At 40.5% G+C, this 22,025-nt stretch overlaps 1 protein-coding gene across 3 annotated transcripts in view; it reads right to left on the bottom strand.

The window, feature by feature from the left end:
* The window catches only part of AUH (AU RNA binding methylglutaconyl-CoA hydratase), a 147,323-nt gene extending 130,257 nt beyond the window's left edge, over positions 1–17,066 (bottom strand). For 2 of the 3 annotated variants that reach the window (XM_012472203.2, XM_012472204.2), the window contains exons 1-3: positions 16,776–17,066; positions 8,002–8,069; positions 7,802–7,889 (exon numbers count right to left, since the gene is read on the bottom strand). In XM_012472203.2, the coding sequence (XP_012327626.1) occupies positions 7,802–7,889; positions 8,002–8,069; positions 16,776–17,037 (418 nt within the window). In that variant the 5' untranslated portion in view covers positions 17,038–17,066. Of the gene's footprint in view, positions 1–7,801; positions 7,890–8,001; positions 8,070–15,530; positions 15,601–16,775 lie in introns of those variants that run through there. The other variant, XM_021674263.2, reaches the window with a different exon arrangement.
* Between the last annotated feature and the right edge of the window lie 4,959 nt (positions 17,067–22,025).

Genomic DNA, 22,025 nt, shown 5'->3' with positions numbered 1-22,025 from the left:
CAGCAATAAAATAAAATACACAGCAATAAAATGAAACTACTGAAACATGAACATGGGTGAACCTCAAACCATTATGTTAAACGAAAGAGGTCAGACACAAAAAACTACCCAAGTATCAGTCAATTTATTTTAAAAATTACAGAACCTGCTAAACTAGGAGTAGCAAGGAGATCAGTACTTTTAAGAGGTCAAGGAAAGGGAAGGGGCTTGACTACAAATGGACACAAGAAAACTTTTAAAGTAACTTTTTAGGTAATGAACATGTTCTGTATCATGATTCTGATCCTAGTTTAAACACCTGTCAAAACTCATCAATTATACATTTAAAATTGGTAAACTTTATTTCAAGTAACTCATACCTCAATAAAACATTTTTTATTCCAACAAACTACATATGACAACAACAAAAAACAAAACCCTACATAGCTAAACTAGTACACACTTGTTAAACTACTACACATTGGTGGTATTTGTCCCTTCACATTACCTATCAAACTCTCTGAAGGACTAATCTTTAAATACATAAATATGACAATCTAAGATTCTGAAACAACAATGGCCAGGTTACTCCATAGTCCAAGATGCCCACACATCTATCTAGACCATGACACTTGTATCCATATGAACAATACACACAACAATCAATAATGCATGTTGACAATTTTAGTGAGAAGTCGGTTTTTAGTCATAACATAATTTACTAGAATTCAAAAGCAGAAGCAAAACTACCTTTACTTTTTTATAAAACCCACATTGGTGTAATTTAGTGAAACACTCAATTTAGGGTTCCACATATAGCAATCAATTACCAAGAATTTTTTTATCATATATTTTAGGAATTTCAAAAGAAAAAATCCTCAGTCTCAGTAACTTCTCACAAAATTTCATTCACAAATGTTTTGGTAAAAACAATGCACGTACACTTTGTTACTTTGAATTAGAATATAAAAGAACAAATATAAACAGATGACTGTGATCTCACATCTACATCCAATGCAGCAGCCCAACCAGAAAGACTTTTTCATAATTATGTGATTCACAAATATTAAAATTCTGACTACATAAACATTTTGAAATAGCAGAATTATTTTGGCTTCTGTGTGTGTGTGTGTGTGTGTGTGTGTGTGTACGTGAGACACAGACGCATATACAGAGAGAGAGAGAAGAGGGAGAGAGAGACAGAAGAGGGAGAGAGAGAGGATAAACTAAAAGTGATTAAATAGTTTCTAGAATATGTAAGGAGGCAGCACACATTCAGACCAATCTCATATAATCCATGTAAGCCAATGCTTCACAAGAAGCTTTGACTATCAAAATTATACTTCTTAGTATTCTAAGAGAAGTAAGTACAGGCAAGCCATGAACCCAGAAGTGGTGTTCTAATCTACAAGAAAGAATACACAACAGTGATTCCCAATCTGAAGGGTATGACTATAATCACACATTTACATTGAGTGCAGTAGGCCAACCAGAAAGACTTCGTCAAAATTTCACAGTCGGCAATGTATTAAAATTTTGAGAGTATGGCATACTATGTGAAAACACATTATGTACGGGAAACACTGTCTGTAGCTGTGACAACTATGACATATTTTTGTCTGTATTTAGAGATTACTGTGTTTAGTAACAGAAACATCCATTTTAATATATTACTGTAACCATGACATTTTGACATTACACATCTTCTTAATGTAGGGCCACTAAAATGTCTAAGCATATAAAATTTTAAGAACTTTAAAAGGAGACTTCATATGCCTTCTAGATTCTAGATTAGAAACCGCAGTCTAAGAGAAAACTCTGTCGTAATTGCCAAGAGAAGCAATTTCAGCTAAGCCACCACCTTTAACCAGGTCTTTCACTTAACAGGGATTCTATAAAATTAAATGGTCTGAATTATTCTATAGGAACTCTTTTAGTGTAAAATTTTTCTTCTCAAATGTTTTAACAGGCCAGGCACAGTGACTCACGCCTGTAATCCCAGCATTTTGGGAGGCCGAGGCAGGCGGATCACTTGAGGTCAGGAGTTAGAGACCACTCTGGCCAACCCCGTCTCTACTCAAAATACAAAAATTAGCGGGACATTGTGGCAGGCGCCTGTAATCCCAGCTACTCAGGAGGCTGAGGCAGGAGAATCACTTGAACCTGAAACGCAGAGGTTGTAGTAAGCCGAGATCACACCACTGCATTCCAACCTGGGTGACAGAACAAGACCCTATCTCAAAAAAAAAAAAAAGTTGTAACAATCCAGGAAACTCAGTTAATATCCCACTTTTAGTTTCCAGAAAAGAAAAATATACTAATAATTTTGTACTTTTTCAAAATTATTTATTACTTTGTATATATTTGCTTGATAAAATCTACTAATATAATGAAAGTATTATTTCAGAAAGTTTGAAGACAGAAAAAAAATCACCCTTAATATCATCTTTTTTTTGGAAACTGGGTCTCACTCCATCACCCAGGTTAAAGTGCAGTGCCATAATCATGGCTTACAGCCTTGATCCTGCAAGCTCAAGTGATTATCCCACCTAAGCCCCCTGAGTAGCTAGGAATACAGGCACGTGCCACCATGCCTGGCTAAGACAGGGTTTTGCCATGTTGCCCAGGCTGGTATTGAACTCCTAGGCTCAAGCTGACTGCCTGCCTCAGCCTCCCAAAGTGCCAGAACCACAGCTGTGATCTTATTGGTAGACATAGTTTACACAGCTATAGTAATAATGGCCATAACATTTTATATACAACTCTCTCTAGGCTTATAACAGGTATTTTCCACTCTTCGTGTATGTCACTTTATATGCATCATATTTATATGTCTTTATATGTATCACTTTAAATATCTACTCAACATTCTAACGAGTGCATCTGTATACAATAATGTGTCACTTAAAGAGTACATTCTAAGAAATGAGTCCTTAGGATATTTCATCCTTGTACAAATATCATAGAGTGTACTTACACAAACCTAGATGGTATAGGCCAGGAGTCCCCAATCCCCGAGCTGAGGAACAGTACTGGTTTGTGACCTGTTAGCAACCAGGCAGCACAGCAGGAGGTGAGCACAGGTAAGGGAGCATTACTGCCTGAGCTCCACCTCCTGTCAGATCAGTGGCCACATTAGATTCTCATAGGAGCACAAAGCCTACTGTGAACTATGCATGCAAGGGATCTAGGTTGTACTCCCCTTATGAGAATCTAACTAATGCGTGATGATCTGAGGTGGAACAGTTTCATCCTGAAACCATCCCCTACATAAATACGATATGTAGTATAACCTACTGCTCTTAGGCTACAAACTTGTACAGCATGTGACTGTACTGAATGCTGTAGGTAACTATAACACAATGCTAAGTATTTATATGTACCTATACAGAAAAGGTACAGTAAAAATACAGTATTATAATTTTATGAGGTCAGGCACAGTGGCTCACGCCTGTAATCACAGCACTTTGGGAGGCTGAGGCAGGTGGGTCACCTGAGGTCAGGAATTCAAGACAGCCTAGGCAACATGGGAAAACCCCGACTCCACTAAAATTACAAAATTTAGCCAGGCATGGTGACACACACCTGTATCCCAGCTACTCAGGAGGCCGAGGCATGAGAATCATTTGAACCCTGGAGGCAGAGGTTACAGTGAGATGAGATCACACCATTACACTTGTGCCTGGGTGACAGAGTGAGAGTCCGTCACAAAAATATAAAACAAATAATCTCATGGGACCAGCATTATATAACGCAGGCCATTGTTAACCAAAATGTTGTTATGCAGCACATGACTCTATTTGTGTGTATGTGTGAATGTGTACATATATATAATAAAATACTAGATGGATAAACATAATAATTGTTATTTTTATTAGGGGATGAATAAAGTAGAGGAAGTAAGGTTAGAGAGAGTTCTCTGTGTATACATTTTCACACATTTTGACCTACCATCCTACTTTTTAAAACTAAAATTTTATTAAAAAACTTAAAATGTAAGTACTTAACAATCCTAAATAATAAGTAGATTTAAATGAGAAGTCAGAAATCACCTGCAAGGAAATGTAGGAATCTCTTTTTTTTTTTTTTGACAGGATCTGGCTCTGTCGACCAGAATGGAGTGCATGATCTCGGCTCCCTGCAAGCTCCGCCTCCTGGGCTCAAGTAATTGTTGTGCTTCAGGAAGCTGGGATTACAGGCATGCCCCACTAATTTTTTTCTTTTTTTTCTGAGATGGATTTTCACTCAGTCACCTAGGCTGGAGTGCAGTGGCATGATCTCAGCTCACTGCAACCTTGCCTTCTTGGTTCAAGCAATTCTGCTACCTCAGCCTCACAGGCAGCTGGGATTACAGGCACCCACCACCACGAAGGCTAATTTTTTATATTTTTAGTAGAGACAAGGTTTCACCATGTTGGCCAGACTGGTCTCGAACTCCTGACCTTGGGTGATCTGCCCACCTTGGCCTCCCAAAGTGCTAGGATTACAGGCATGAGCCACCACGCGTGGCCTTAGGAATCTCTTTAATGATGTTTATCTGTTTAGCTAGGATTTTAGAAAAAAAGATCTTGTCAAACTTACTATCAGTAAACAGGAGAGTGTTATGAGACAATTCAGAGAAGCTGCTTATTATATCCCAACCATTCCTGGAAAAAAAAATCAGTGAATTTAAAGCACAGTTAAAGGCTAATTCCAGCAAATATATGCTGAGTCCCTATTGTGTGCTGTGTTCTGAGAATGTAAAAGATGATTCTCAAAGAATTAGAGATGTTCCTATGCTCAAGAAATTTGAAGCAAGACCATTTGCTAAGCTTTAAGTGTTTAGAAATGAACAAGGTATCACTGGGATACAGGTATTAATATTTACAGAGAAACCTTTGTGGGGGCAGAGTAAGAAAGGGGGAAAATGATGACTTTGAAGGGATGAAGAAGGGGCTAAAAGAATAATCAATAAATGGTACACTGTGTTTTTGATGTTTCTTTTAATATTACTACTTTGGAATACAATTTAAAGTGTTAATAATGTGAAAGACTGCATTCTTCAACAATAACTAATAAATGTGGCCTGATCAAGATGTTTATACTAAAATAGGCTTTAAGTTTAAATATTCTTTAAAACAATGTAAAGAGATTTTATTTACCTAGACTTTTATTTCATATGTACGTATTAAAAGACAGACCTACTAGTCAGCGTATAAATGTAAATACATGTAAGAAAGGGGCTGGGTACAGTGGCTCATGCCCATAATCCCAGCACTTTGGGAGGCCAAGGTGGGTGGATCACCTGAGGTCAGGAGTTCAAGACCAGCCTGGCCAACATGGTGAAACTCCATCTCTATTAAAATACAAAAAATTAGCCTGTCATGGTGGCATGCGCCCATAATCCAGTTACTCAGCAGGCTGAGGCATTAGAATCGCTTGAACCTGGGAGGCAGAGGTTGCAGTGAGCCAAAATCACAGCATTGCACTCCATTCTGGGCAACAAGAGTGAAACTCCACCTCAAAAAATAAAAATAAAAAAGAAAGAAAGAAAAACCTTTCAGAGAAATCTGAAATAATAGTTCCATCATATACACTGAATTACTAAAAGAGATGACCTGCCCCAATTTTTCTATCATTAAAACATTGATTTCTGTTGACAAAATAGTCACAAATCTTATGAGTTAAAAGATTATCGGCCGGGCGCGGTGGCTCAAGCCTGTAATTCCAGCACTTTGGGAGGCCAAGGCAGGTGGATCACGAGGTCAAGAGATCGAGACCATCCTGGTCAACATGGTGAAACCCCATCTCTACTAAAAATACAAAAAATTAGCTGGGCATGGTGGTGCGTGCCTGTAATCCCAGCTACTCAGGAGGCTGAGGCAGGAGAATTGCCTGAACCCAGGAGGCGGAGGTTGTGGTGAGCCGAGATAGCGCCATTGCACTCCAGCCTGGGTAACAAGAGCAAAACTCTGTCTCAAAAAAAAAAAAAAAAAAAAAAAAAAAAAAAAAAGATTATCCTGATTATACAAAAGTTTAAAAGCACATAAAGCAAATAGATTAAATTAACTTGTTAAAAAGTACTCAAGGCAGCTGAGCACAGTGGCTCATGCCTGTAATCCCGCACTGTGGAAGGCCGAGGCAGGCAGATCACCTGAAGTTGGGAGTTCGAGACCGGCCTGATCAACATGGAGAAACCCTATCTCTACTAAAAATACAAAATTAGCCAGGAGTGGTGGTCCATGCCTGTAATCCCAGCTACTCAGGAGGCTGAGGCAGGAGAATTGCTTGAACCCAGGAGGCAGAGGTTGCAGTGAGCCCAGATAGCACCATTGCACTCCAGCCTGGACAACAAGAGCGAAATTCCATCTCAAAAAAAAAAAAGTACTCGAGACTAACATGTTATTCTGATAAACAGTATGTGGTATATTATTTGAGGACATTTTGCATGTCCTCAAAAAGGCAATCTGTAACAGCCACAAACTGTGCCAATGCATTAAAGCCTTTTTCAAAGCATATTCCTAACGCAGAAATCCTAAACAAATGAGCTCCAAAAGAATAGGTAAAATAAAAAGAATTCCACCACTAACTATAGTGTGATAATTATAAAACCTACTGCCAACAGAAAAACAATGCCAGGATGACCACTAACATTTATTTTTAAAATGTTAATCTGTCTTCACAACATCGTTATCACTCCTCAAAGATTCATATAATTGGGCCTTCTTTAAAAACCTTAAAGCTACTCTACATCTTCCCAATAAGCCATCCAATGGCCTCTAGAGAACTTCTCAACCATTAGTCATAGTGTTAGACTCCTTTATCTCCAGATCATATTCACGTGGTCCCTAAAACTAAACGTAAGAATCCTAATTATCTTGGTATAAGTCTTACATATTGTTTTAAAAAAAAAAAGAATTCAAAATATATGTAAAACACTTATAAGCACTCCTACTAAGCAGACAGTATTACTGGCATTTGACAAATGTAAAAATGGAAATCTACACTGCACAACATCATAACTCTGGCAGTGAGGATAATAAATCCACACTCTTTGTAATTACTCAACTGGAGTTAAAACTATTCTTTTAGATATCCTGCATTTTAAGAAATGTATTAAGAAGGCAATAAAACCTTATCAAAACCCAAAATATTCACATTGCATATTTCTAAATATCACACTACTCTGCAATATTTTAAGGCAGAAGCCACAGAGATTGAAGCTTAAAAAAACTGAGAACCCTTAAGAATGAAACGAGGAGCCAGGCTCAGTGGCTCACCTCTGTAATCCTAGCATTTTGGGAAGCCAAGGATGGTGGATCACTTGAGATCAGGAGTTTGAGACCAGTCTCGCCAACACGGTGAAACCCTGTCTCTATTCAAAATACAAAAATTAGCAGGTCAAGGTGGCAGACACGTGTAATCCCAACTACTCAGGAGGCTGAGGCAGGATAATCATTTGAATCTGGGAGGCAGAGGCTGCAGTGAGCTGAGATCATGCCACTGTACTCCAGCCTGGGTGACAGAGCAAGACTATCTCAAACTAAATGAATGAAACTAAAGAATATTGGCCACAATTAAGACACAACAAATATTGTACTTCACGTACTACAAACATTTTTAATGGCTCAAAGATTTTTTTTCAACTTCTGAAACAATCTACATGTTGCAAAAGCTTCTTTCTAATGCTGATAGACTAAGCATGTTTTTTTCTTGTAAATCAGTAAAACAGACAAAGAGGAGTAATGGTGTTCAAACCATAGAACATTCTAATGGAAAACAAACTATTACTGAGGAAAAATCAGACAACAGTTTAATTTTATAATACAACATATTTACATACCAGCACAGAATATCCCTGGGACTTCACTCCTGATTATTATGGTGCGTACTTTCTTATCAGATTTCAAAGCATCCACAGCTTTTGAGAGCTAAACAGAAAGAGGAAGCATAGGAGGAAAAAGAGACAAAAAATATGCTTTTATATTGATGACCATAAGGTATCTTAATATTAGAAGTAAACAGTTTAATCTTTACACTCACCATTTTTATAAGATTTTTACTGAGTGAATTTTTGCCATAAGCTCTGTTTATTCCAAGCACCACAATTCCTAGTTAAAGGAGAAAAAAAGAACAAGCACTTGATTGAGTGAGGCATTTAAAGAACACAGACTCTACATCACATCTAGCTAACTTCAAATCTAACAAATCAAAGAAATTCATGACATCATGTTCCCTTCAATTTATCTCTTCTTAAGCACCAAGGTAATTCGCAATGTCTTGGTAAATTTTACATCACTAACTCAGACTAGAGGGAAGACCACATTTATTAGACCACATTTATTAATGAAAATTTTAAGTTAAAGGATACTATTTAAAATGCAGTTTCATCATCTTCAAGCAAATACAGAAATAACAGCTAATAAATCTTGTCACATGCAGGTATTACATCATCTGCTTTCTGCTAGGATGCCAGTTGTTAATATGTCAATTTTTTTAGGTCAGGCGCAGTAGCTCATGCCTGTAATCCCAGTACTTTGAGAGGCCGAGGCGGGTGGATCACCTGAGATTGGGAGTTCAAGACCAGCCTGACCAACATGGAGAAACCCCCGTCTCTCCTAAAAATACAAAATTAGCTGAGCATGGTGGTGCATGCCTGTAATCCCAGCTACTTAGGAGGCTGAGGCAGGAGAATCACTTGAACCTGGGAGGCAGAGGTTGCAGTGAGCCTAGATCACGCCATTGCACTCCAGCCTGGGCAACAAGAACGAAACTCCGTCTCCAAAAAAAAAAATCTCAATTTTTTTTTTTTGTCATACTACATAGTTTTCAGTAATTCTAACCCAGGCTTCTCTCCTGATTTCTGTCTGATACACTTAACCTGAGGGCACTTCCATTTAGATGTCCAACAAGTACTTCCAACTCAATCTATATAAAACAAAGTTCATTATGTGTCCCACAACCCCAGCTATCACTCCTAACCACCATTTTTTAACCAAAGACCATCACCTAAACCCAGCCTCCCATTCCTTTCAGTTACCAATTTTCTAAAAACAATACTATGCAAAGATTCACCCCTTACTTAAAATCCTTTCATTATTTATTTCAAAATAGTTAAGTTCAAAGACCTTAATTTGATATGCAGAGTTCTATACAACCTCTACTAACTTTCTTGTTCCTGGAGTAAACAAATTTTCAGTGTGTATCAGAAATACCTTCCACTGAGTCAGAGATGGGTATGGTTCTTATTTGCAACTGAGTTAAACTGAAGACAACAAAATATAACATGCCTTTGCTGTGCAAGAAACTGTGCAGACCCATTTTTTAAGTATAAAGATGAACTTCTGCTCACAAAAGAATAAGTTTGCAAGAATTCCAAATGCTCTCAGTCCAGAGAAAAGCATAAAGGACTGGTATCTGACAAGCTCTGTATTAAACCTTGGGAATAACCTTGGGTAGATCCCAATACTACTGACAACAGCTACCACCAGTGGGCCTCAGGCACTACCCTCCGTGCTCGAAGTGAATTAACTCAAATAATCCCCACCACAACCCAAGAGGTTGGCACTATTTTTATCCTCAGTTAACAGATAAAGAAATGGAGACTTGGAGAGGTGAAGTAACTTCCTTCAGCTATTAAGTGGCAATCTAACTCTATACTTGAATAAAACTGTGTTATACTGTTCAATCTTCGGTTTTCTCAGGAAGAAAATCAAGCAGCTAAGACTAAATGTGTCCCTTCATTCAAACACACTGAGTAGTACTATGGTGATCAGCAGCCAAGGAACTAGAATCCGGGAGGGAAACATAAACATTAATAATCATAAAAATCATTAATAATCAATTCAAAATGCTTTATAAGCTGTGAGTGGTGCTATAGTAACTTGAAACCCAAACTAACAATGGTCTAGGGCAAAAGGAGACGGTCAGGGAAAGCTGACCCAAGACAGTGGAGGGTGGAAGGATGAGTAAGAGTTAAAGTGAGAGTGAAGGAGAGGCACTGACTGCCAGGCAGAGGAAACACAGGAAAAGCATAAACTAGTCATGGTCCCAACTGAACGTCCTGTCACCTACCAGGGGAGAAGAGCGTTACCAATGAAAGTAGAGAGGTCAGCACATACCGACCAGAAATATCCTTACAGACCTGCTAAAAAGTCTCGTCTTTATCCTAAGAACAAGGAGTAACCATTGAAGGAGTTTACACAGGTATAAACATACACACATGCACATATAAAACTGGGGGGAAATAGATTCTATACTTGGAGATCATACCAGAAGGAGATACGGGTGGGAGTTCCAAGACACAATTCGAGTCCAATCAACAGATAACAGGTTTGGCTGAGATTGGCAGTGGTAGAAATAAAGGAAAGTGAAAGGACTCAAGAGCTATTCAAAATTTTAAATGAGTTAATGATACCTAGCCTAAGGACTGATTTAACTGGAAGAAAGTGCTAAGGATTATTTACCTCATTTCTGGCTTCAGCAATTGAATGAAAGATGATGACATTTAATGAGACAAAATCATAAAAAATACCAAGGTGAGGGTGGAGGGGAGTAAAGCTCATGAGTTCTGTTTTGAATTAAAGCAAATCCGAAATGCCTTTCAGACATCCAAGTTGATATCACCTACAAGGGCTAAGAATGCAGGCTCTAAGGTGTGGCTGCTGGGGATGAAATCCCAGTTTGCCACTTACTAGTCATTCAGCAAGTTACTTAACCTTTCTGATCCTCAGTTTCTTACTCTATTAAAATACTAACAGTTCCATGTTCCATGGGACTGTATTAGAATCAAATGCACATGAGCACCCAATCATCCTCCCTTCTAGGATGACCACTTCTCATGCAATAAATACTGAAGTTTTACCATAATTTCTGCTAGATGTGATACTGCTGACATCATTACTGAAGTGTAAAATGCCATCAAAATGTTTCTATCACAGTTAATTCCAGCAGTTTTGGTCCTATATCTGAGACTTAATGTTTTGAGTACTTCTACTTCAAAAAGCTAGAAACTAGCTCTGCAATCTGAAATAAATCATCTAGTATGTAACAACTGTACCATCAAATATATCTGTAGCCTTCTGGTACTCCAAAATGGAATAAAAACTTAGCTTTATTCAGGAGAGTCTAAAATTTTTGTTTTATAATTGTCTCACTTTAATTCACAATACAATCACTTCTCAAGAATTCAATTATCATGCATCCTCCTCACATAACCTAGACAAGTTTATCAAACTCAGAAAAACTTAGGCATTTACATGCCAACCTTAAGTTCCTGTTTTAAACTTTCCCTAACTTTTCACAAAACATACAAAAATATTCAGTGAATCTGTAATAAGGTCACATTACAGCATTAACCCTGCTCTCTAAGGCTCACACAACTGAAAGATGAATGTAACAACTTTGCAGAGACTTAAAAAAAGAATACATTTTGCTTACACAAAATTGAAAAAATACACCCAAAGTGAAAGTCCTTCTTCCCTAGACCCAACTCATTCCCTTCCCCAGAGGAAGCCACAGGTATCACAGTTACATGTAACCTTCCAGAAAATGTTTAACATATTTACATACAGAAATAGAGTTGTGTATTACCATTTGGCTTGTCGTTGCTATTTTACATAAATGGATTATATGTTCTGTTGGTGCTGTTCTACATAAAACAGGTTCACACACTTTTTTTTTTTTTTTTTTTTGAAGAGACAGGGTCTTGTATCACCAAGGCTAGAGTGCAGTGGCTCCATCATAGCTCACTGCAGCATCAAAGTCCTGGGCTCAAGCAATCCTCCCGTCTCAGCCTACTGAGTAGCTGGGACTACAGGCAGGTGCTCCCACGCCCAGCTGGTTTCACCTATTTTCTGAACTAAAATTGAGTTAATTGACTAAAGTTAACTAAAGTTCTCAATGAACCACCACTCAAGGTCTCAATGGAGCTAGAGACCATTACTCTAAGTGAAGTAATCCAGGAATGGAAAACCAAACACTGTAAGTTCTCAATTACAAGTGGGAGCTAAGGCCAGGCGTGGTGGCTCACACCTATAATCCCAGCACTTTGGGAGGCCAAGGCGAGCAGATCACCTGAGATCAGGAGTTTGAGACCAGCCTAACATGGTGAAACCCCATTTCTACTAAAAATACAAATATTAGCCGGGCATAGTGGCTACTGTAATCCCAGCTACTTGGGAGGCTGAGGCAGGAGAATCACTTAAACCTGGGGGGCAGAGGTTGCAGTCAGCCAAGATCATGCTAGTGCACCCAAGCATGGGCGACCGAGCAAGACTCCATCTCAAAAACAAAAGGTGAAAGCTAAGCTAGCTGTGGGTACACAAAGGCAAAACAGTGGTGTAACAGACACTGGAGACTCATAAAGGGGTAGGGCAAGAAGGTTGAGGGATACAAAACTACATACTGGGTACAATGTACACTACTCCAGAGACAGGTACACTAAAATCTCAGGCTTGACCACTATACAATTCATCCACTTGTAACCAAAAGCCACTTGTACAAACAAGAGCATTACATAATAAAAAGGGGGTCATTTCTCCAGTAAGACATAATAATCCTAAATATGCATGCATCAAACAATAGAACATCAAACTATGTGAGGTAAAAACTGATAGTACTGCAAGGACGAACAGACAAACCTACTATTATAGTTGCGTATTTTAACACACTTCTATCAGAAATTGACAGATCCAACAGGCAGAAAATCAGTAGGAATATAGTTGAATTGAACACCACCATCAATCAACTAGATCTAACTGAACAGTAGAGCCAACTGAATACAAAATTATTTATTTGCAAAAGACACAGTCTTGTACATAGAAAATATTAAGAAATTCACTAAAAAAAACTATTAGGGACAAATTAACAAGTTCAGCAAAGTTGTATGATACAAGCCAATATACAAAAATCAATTTGTTTTGTAATTTCTATACAATGAGAAATCTGAAAATGAAATTAAGAAAAACTGTATTTACAACTCAATAAGAATAAAATACTTTGGGATAAATTTAACTAAAGCAGTGCAAAACCTGTACACTGTACACTGAAAACTACAAAACACTGTTGAATAGAAAAAAACTTCATGATCATAGATTGGAAGACCTAACACTGTTAAGATGGCAATACTCCCCATATTAATCTACCTATTCAACGTGATCCCTATCAAAATCCCAAAGTGGTTTTTCTTGGCAAAAATTCACAAACTGATCCTAAAATTCAATTGGTAATGCAAGAGTCCCGTAACAGCCAACACTCCTTTAAAAGAACAAGGTTGGAGAACTCATGCTATCTAATTTCAAATTTTGCTAGAAAGCTACAGAAATCAGTTTGGTACTAGCATAAGGACAGATACACAGATCAATGAAATAGACTTGAATATCCAGAATTAATCCCTTACATTTATGGTCAATTAATTTTCAACAAGTGTACCAAGACAACTCAATAGTGAAAGACTCGTCTTTCCCAAAAATGGTGCCAGGACAACTATATATACACAAGTAAAACAATGAAGTTAGACCTCTTACTACCCACCATATATAAAAATTAACTCAAAATTGGATCATAGTCACAAATGAACGTAACAGCAAAAACCATAAAACTCATAGAAGAAAACGTAAGTGTAAATCTTTGTAAACTTGGGTTAGGCAACAGTTTCTTGGAAATAATCCGAAGCATGGTTCATATTATCCAAAAAATGGAAATAATCCAAATGTATATCAATAATGAATAGACTAACAAAATGTAATATATCCATACCTATTACTTGGCCATTAAAAGGAGAGAAATACTGGTACAAGCTACAACAAGGATGAGCCTTGAAAATATAATGCTATGTGAAGGAAGGCACAAAAACACCACTTATTATACTATTCTTTTATATAAATGCCTGGAATAGACAAATCTATTGAGACAAAAAGTAGATAAAAGTGGGTTTTTTAAGGCTGGAGGGATAAGCGGGGAAGTAGGGAATAACTGCTAAAGACTACAGGGTTTATTTTTGATCTGATAAATGTTCTAAAATTGGCTTGAGTTGACAAAGCATAACTGTGAATATACTAAAAACTCTACATTTTGAATTTTATGGTATATGATTTATATCTCAATATAGATGAGATTAAATTTTAATTTTAAATATTTAAAAATACATACATACACATCAATACACATATTTATTGATATAATTTACATACTATAAAATATATAAAAACATGTTTTAAACATTAAAAAAAAAATACAAAAGGAAATCAACTTCTTAAATAAGAAAAGACAGTAGATACAGAAAGACCTGCTACATCTGCAGCAGTTCACTTGACAAGCTTGGACAAAGATGCTGTCAGTAAAGAAACACATGGAAAGATTTCAAACACAAGAAGACCTGATGACAATCTAGATGTGAAAAAGGAGGAAGGAGCAGGTATCAAGAACGATCTGCACTATGCAATGGCTTGTTTGCTCTATTTCTGCCATAAGTTGTTCTGACACGGTTCAAAATGATGATCTTTGAAACGGGTCATAATTATGCCAAATTGCAGGAAGGTTGATAGGGGAAGGAGAGGAGTCATTTCAGAAAGTGTGTGCAAAAGCCTACAAAAAGAAAAGAACAGAAAAAGGCAGAGCTCAGGTCCAGTGGCAAGGAGATGGACTATGAGATGCCTGACAGTTAAGAAAGCCCTGCAGGCAACGGGACAGGGACGGGGGCAGAGGTTGCAGTGAGCCCAGATCGCACCACTTCACTTCACTCCAGCCTGGGTGAAACAGCAAGACTCTGTCTCAAAAAAAGAAAGAAAATTTGGTTATAGAGCTATGTCTCCCACAACGAATTACAAATATGGAGCTCAGATAACAGATAACAGATTACAAATTACAAATATGGAACCCCATCCCACCTAAAGTGCTGCATGCTGTTTGGGGCTTCTATGACTAGGAGAGTTATCAATCACATTCTTTAGGGGCTGCTGAGAGCACCACATTTTGACCAACCTCTAAGAGAAACAAAGGCATCCAGGAAACTCCTTCACCTGTTGGACCTCATGTTTTTCTTTGCATTGCTTATTGCTGGTTCAACAGTAAAGCAAAGCAAAGCACAAGCAATGTTAGCCAAGCCTGAGTCTTCATTCTTGCCAATCCTCAAAAGAGGCGGGGTCAACTTTAAGAAATCATCATGTTCTTTCTTATCAGGAAATGAAGGCTAAAGAAAAAAAAGAAACCTTGACATCCAAAAAACATTTCGTTTATTGTCTTTTATTATCTGATATTCTCTCTTTTGGTCCATTCAGATCATAACTCAACGTCTTGCCAAACGTTTTGCATAAATGTATTTTCAATTTCATTCAAGTTATAAAGACCAAAAAAAAGAAAAAAATAGAATGTGGTGCATATTAGTAGCTGTACTTGCAATCCCTTTATATCTAACATATTGTTGGTACACTTAATGGAAGTGAAGCCCCAGCATGACTAAGCTTACCCAAAAGATGGTGGCATTCAGGCTCTAATCACTCCAGTGCCAGTCTACGCTTCCAGCTGAATTTCTTACTATTCTGTTTATCATGCCACACTACTGCCACACTTGCCTTATGTTACTTCCCAAATACACCATACATGTTCACATCTCCATGCTTTGACCATGTTCTTGTCTCTGTCTGGAATAATAAACAAGTAAGGAGTAAAGTAATTCACCACACTACTGCGCATCTGCTACAGGCTAGATAGTGGCAATTTATATTAACAATTTCATCTCGTCTTCACAGCAAACCTATAAGGTTGGTATTATTTTTCCTGTTTTATATGTGAGATAGTTAAGAGAAGTCTGCCCAAGAACCCTCGCAAATGGCAAAATCCACTGCCTATTAAAGAATGCCTTGGACCACCCTTTCATATGACGAAACCCTGCAGATATTACAGCCCTTTCCTCTTACCATGCCTTTAAAGTTCACACAGCCTACCAACAACCAGAATCTGCTTCACTATACTAACAGCAATCATGGCTTACTGGCTTTTCATTTCTGCTTAACAGATTATAGGTGCTCAACAAAAGCATGTCAAAATTAAGACTGGTTCTCTGGCTTAACCCGGGTAAACTGCTGTTCCACCCTTCACGACCCTTTTAGCTTTTCCCTTCACTGCCAGTGAAAGGAACTGAGCTTTAACAGTATTCCCTAGGAAAGGCAACCTCCTTCAAAGCCTTCCATCCTCTGTATTGTACTGCTACTAATGATGTCTTCTCTCATAGTAGGTAGCTCACGGGCAATATCAATACCATCCACATTCTTGTTCAGAGCGGAGCAAAATAATAAAGTGCTCAAAATTGTTTAAATGAAGTGGAATAGTCCCTCAAGACTAACTTTCTAAGGTAAAATGAACAAGACGAAAAACTGTTCCAGCTGAGCAGCTTCAAATTTAAAATTCTTCGTAATAATAAAACGCAGTTTCACTGCAGCTTTTACAACTCCACCACTAACAGCTGAGTTTACAGAAAGCCATTACACAGCAAGAATAAAGCCTGGGAGCAAGGATTAAATACCCAGGGTATATATTGACCTTGGCTTGTCTGGAGCGGAGGGCGTAAGCTGCACTTCTGTTTGCCGCGAGGAATGCGGTCACTTTACAGGTAAGCTGCTCCGGGGTACACGTTTAGGTATTAAAAGCAAGAAGGTGCACAAGGAAACGGCCCACGCTGGGATGAGTGGAGAGGTAAGGAAGGGGAGGGACCCAGGCTCTGCGCGCCTGCCAAACCCCGATCCCACGTCCTGCGGGCGGACGCTGCACCTTTTGCCCGTCCTGTGGGTGACCGCGCCTGCCCCGCGCTCGCACCTCACCTCGGTTCTCGTCCTCCAGGTGCCGCACCCGTAGTTCGTCCTCCGTCTTCACCTCAGAGCTGTAGCCCCTTCTTGGGGCGGGACCCCCGGCCGCAGGCACCCAGCTCTGGGCCCAGATCGCCGGGCCCACCCGCCGGCCTGCCAACGAGCCGGGAAGCCTCAACCCCTGGCAGAGCCGCGCACTGCAAGCAGCCACCAGGCGGACGCCGCCAGCATGCAAGGATCCCAGTGTCCCAGGTGCCGTCGCCACCGCGGCCGCCATGTTGTCTGTTTACGGCGTGGGCCTGAGACTATCGCTCCGCCCCCGCCCGCCGCCGACCTGCTGCGCGCACGCGCACGGCGCCCCGACCCGCAGCTGCGGTCCGCCCCCGCAGCCTGACTCCAGCCTGGCCCCGCCCTCCGGAGCGTGTGCCCGCCCCTCACCGCCCCGTCCCGTCCCGTGACCCGAGGCCTTGCTCCGTTCTCCGCGCGAGGTTTAATGGTTTGTCCAATATAGAAGGAAAGAAAGTAGTTTTCCAAGGCTGTGGAGTAGTTCAGGGAAGGCTTTTCTATAAGAAGTACCTGGAGGGAATTGTCTCTCTGTACTCCCTGGATCATGCTGCGGTCCTGTGTTAAGAAAGATGCAAAAATGAACAATGTTTTGTCTCCTCAAGTTGGCTGAAAGTGTGGCAGCCCATCGTGGGACACTACAATACTCATATATCTCAGGTTGCTGGTTAAGCATGCCTGATAAGCATAAGTGATGTTTACTACGTGGCGTTCAGGAAGGGGATGAGAACAGCAAACAAGGAAAGGAGTTCTGCAGTCCACCCACTCATATGGGTAGGTGTACGATGGCTCTTCAGGATGGAAGGAGTCCTACAGGGGTTCAAACAAGCCGTAGTCTGAGATAGGATTTAGAGTATGTAGCTCTTCCAGCAACTCGGGATGTCAATTTAGTGTGTAGGTACCCATCAAACCACATTGTAGTAGAATTTTTGCTACCTAGCTTTTATCAGATGTCTAACGGGAAAGCTTGTATTCAAGGATACTGTTTGAAAGGTGTACTGCTATGAGCATATGCCTAGTGCCTGCCATACAAATTTCTTGTACTTTTTAGTCCTAAGCAAAATATCCTTAATTATGTCCTCAGCTTTTACCCAACGTAGAAAGAAAACATGGATTGAATTCCATTACTGCATCTGCTGTAGAATGATATTGAAGGCATCATTTTCTTTTTTCTTTTTTTTTTATTTTTGAGACAGGTTCTGGCTCTGTCGCCCAGGCTGGAGTGCAGTTGTGTGATCTCATTTCACTGCACCCTCGGCATCTCACGCTCGAATGATCCTCCCACCTCAGCCTCCTGAGTAGCTGGGACTACAGGCACATGCCACCACGCCTGTCTAATTTTTTTTATTTTATGTTTAGTAGAGACGGGTGTCGCCGTGTTGGCCATGCTGGTCTCGAATGCCTCACATCAAGTGATACACCCACCTCGGCCTCCCAAAATGCTGGGATTAGAGGCGTGAGCCACCATGAGCAGCTCACTTTTTATTCTATCTTTAGTAAAGTTCCATGAAGGGAATTTTTCTTGAAGTTTACAACAAGGAAAAACTTTGCTTCCTTTGTATCTTTCCTCTTTTCTGATGATGATGTTCACTGACTGCTGGGTGTTGTGATTTTTATTGTTTTGGTTTCTTTCTAATTTGGTCTTGTCTTCAGAGGGAGGGTAAATCTGGAGGTGCTGCTCCAGACAGCCTGCCGCTGTGGCAGAGAGGCATGGCCAGGGCTGCACCCTCTCTGGCGGGAGCCAGCCAGTGGAAAGGGAGCAAAGAAGGTGATACTTGTGGAGCTAAAGCCTCTATTGGGGTCCAGGATGTTACCCAAGCAGTTTCGCATGGGAGTTCTAATTGGTGGGTTTACAGCAAGCAGGCACAAGTTCCATGGAGTCACCCTGTCACTGTGAGGTAGTCACTGGAGCCCATCTACACAGTCCATGAGGGTTATGGAGGTCAACAGGTGAGTCAAGCAGGCTGCATTTACCTCTCCCATAGGGAGATGGTCACCAGGAGGGGGTTGCATTAGGCAACTGTCTGGATGGATCACATTGAAGAACTGGGAGGAAGCAGAGAACTAGAAACTGTGTCAAAGGTGATTGCCCTGCTTCTCATGGAGAAAGTTCAACATATTCAAAATGGATGCCAAGACAAAATAAAACTAATGAGAATTCACTACACTAGTGATGGCAGTGGCTGCTCTAGACGGCCTGCTGCTGCAGCAGGGAGGCATGGCCAGGGCTGCACCCTCTGGCGGGAGCCAGGGACAAGCAGCACACCCACCCCTTCCGAGTTGGGGTGGGAGTTCCCCAGGTGCCGCTGCAGCACAGCTGCAGACCTGGGCCTCCTGCTCCGCAGAGTAGGCAGGAGCCCCGCCAAAGTTGTGCCTGCAGATCTGAGCCCCTCTGTGCTCTTGGGGAGCCCAGGAATAGGAGACCTACCCTCCTGGGGGCAGCTGCAGCCACCGAAACCACAGCTGCAAACCCAGGCATCCCTGCACTCTTGGGCCCAGGAAGGCCCCGCATGCCCCCACAGGCTCAGATTTGCCTGCTCTTGCTGCCTGGCTTCTCCCTGCTGTTGGCATCTGCTCCATTCTTGGAGCAAAGTTGAGGCTGAGCCTGGGTGCCATGAATGGCAGTGGGAGGCAGATTCCTGGGCTGAAGAGGGTGGGTCCAAGGAAGGCCTGAAGGCTAGGGGTTGGGCTGCCAGCCTCATGAACCAGAGTGGGAACTTGTGGTGCCTTTTCCAGTCCCACCCACAGCCACCCATGGCTGCCATGGACCAATCAGAGTCAGGCACTTGCTCCCCTCTGAGGCCCATAAAATCCCCAGCTCAGCCAGAGCTGAGCAGATGATGGGATGACCAGCTGCAAAGAGGAAGCTACCCTCTCTGCTCAGAGCTTCAGAGACTTGCAGAGATGTCAGAACTGCCAGCTGCAGAGAGGAGTGATCCATTCCAGGGCCTCCTCTCTCCTAGGAGCTGGGCAGATGTCAGGATGACCTGCCTACAGAGAGGAGCTGAGGTCTCCTCTGAGCTCTTAATAGTCAGTAACGCTCCTCTTCATCTTGTTCACCCTCCACTTGTCTGCATACCTCATTCTTCCTTGACGAGGGACAAGAACTCTGGCAAAGGCATCACTGGCCGCAGAGGTTTCTGGCCAGAAAATCAACACCCCAAAGGTCCTGTAACACTAGGAAACTCAGAATTGTTTTTATAGCTCAACCATTGCAATTATTGCAACTGTATAATTACTGTTCACTAGTATTTGTCTCTGTTTTGATATCTTTATGTTGGTTCATCAATAGATTGTAAATTTAAAGAAAGCAGTAGAAAAACGCTGTTATACAGAGCTCTTGACAGTGCTATTTAAAATAATATAACTTCAGATGATACTAATTGACTAGGACAACTGCAGAAAGATAATCATAGATTGTTTGGGTTATAGAAGAAAACAAAGGACCACCCGTTGTTTCTAAGGGCATAGAGCCTGATGGAAAAAATGCAACATAGAGGACTATCCCCTTCCCTAACATTTGGGACTCTCATCCTTACTTACAATAGTCATGAAGATATCTCAGGTCTGTGACCAAAGTTGATTCGTAATAATTAATGTAACTAATAAGTATTACCATCACTATCACAACCTGTCAGGAATGGCAACTAATAGCAAATTGCTAAATATCAGGAAGTTAACAAATTCCAAATCAAATAGACATGGCTTTGGATCCCTGCCCCATAATTGCTTCACTTTGAGACATGAGTGAGTTATTTAAATACTTCATGCTTCCACTTCTTTATCTACAGTATAGCTAATATAATACCTATTTCACCTCATGAATTCTTTTTTTTTTTCAGATGGAGTCTGTCACCCAGGCTGGAGGGCAGCGGCATGATCTCACCTTCCGGGTTCAAGTGATTCTCCTGCCTCAGCCTCCTGAGTAGCTGGGACTATGGGCACATGCCACTATGCCCAGCTAATTTTTTTTTTTTTTTTTTTTTTTTTTTGTAGAAATGAGGTTTTGCCATGTTGGCCAGGCTTGTCTCAAACTCCTGACCTCAGGTGATCCACCTGCCTCAGCCTCCCAAAGTGCTGGGATTACAGGCATGAGCCACTACACCCAGCCAAATTTTTTACTTTCAATTCCTTCACCTATAAAAGGAGAATAATTATGCCCACTTATTGGTAAAACACTTGGCACCAGGAAAGAAATAAGAACAGAGTAGAAATATTAGCTACCATTTACCAACTTCCTTCTTAGTCTCTTTAAGATATCTTATTTAATGTTCAGAAAACCTTCAAGCTGGTATTACTATCCCCATTTTATAGATGAGGAAACTGAGATTTAGTTATTTACCAAAGCCTGCATCTGGGAATCCATAGAGCTGAAATTCAAATCCTGATACATCTGACTCCAAAGCCCATATTCTTTTTCTTTTTCTCTTAATCTTTTAATTTTAATTTTAATTTTTTTCCTAGAAACAGGGTCTCACTATGTTGCCCAGGCTGGTTTTGAACTTGGGCTCAAGCTGACCTTCTGCCTCAGCCTCCCAAAGTGCTGGATTATATGTGTGAGCCACTGGGCCCAGCCAAAGCCTATATTCTTAATTACTAGTTAGAACAACCTTTCAATAGTTTTAAGGCACTCAACAAAATGTCATGCTGTCTGGTTCCTTTCTACTTCTCAATGAAAGTTTGTCAAGTATGAAACAGGAATAATGAATGTCAGTTGGGAAAAGGCAGGTAGGGCTTGCTTTTTGAAATGGGAAGTATACAGCCAGATGTGGTGGTGTGCACTGGGAGGTTGAAGCAGGAGGATTACTTAAGCCCAGGAGTTCAAGGCCAATCTGGCCAACATAGTGAGACTCTACCACTAAAAAAATTTAAAAAATAAAATAAAATGAAGAAATGGCAAGAGTGAAAGAGTGGAAAAGCTGGGGTATTCAACCCTCTTTTCTTTAGAAACTATCCAGCCTCAGGTATCCTTTCATTGCAATGCGAAATGGACTAAGACAAAGACCAAATATCTCTTTCTTAGTGTATCACAATAGCATAAGCCCCCATGGTGGCCTTTCACTCCAGAAGGTCTTTTCCCACCTAATCTGATCTCCAAAAGGAGGGATTGGATGTCAAATCCAGGAAATCCAATCTCTAGAGCCTTGAAGGGATCCAGTAAGCTTCACTCAAGGACACTACCCCCAGAGAAGAGATATGTTT

The sequence above is a fragment of the Aotus nancymaae genome, unplaced genomic scaffold, assembly GCF_030222135.1.
Source record: "Aotus nancymaae isolate 86718 unplaced genomic scaffold, 86718_ANA_hifiasm-v0.15.2.pri h1tg000041l, whole genome shotgun sequence".
NCBI classification, from domain to species: domain Eukaryota; kingdom Metazoa; phylum Chordata; class Mammalia; order Primates; family Aotidae; genus Aotus; species Aotus nancymaae.
Note: the sequence above shows the minus strand (reverse complement) of the source record. Positions and strands in the feature narration are given on the sequence as shown.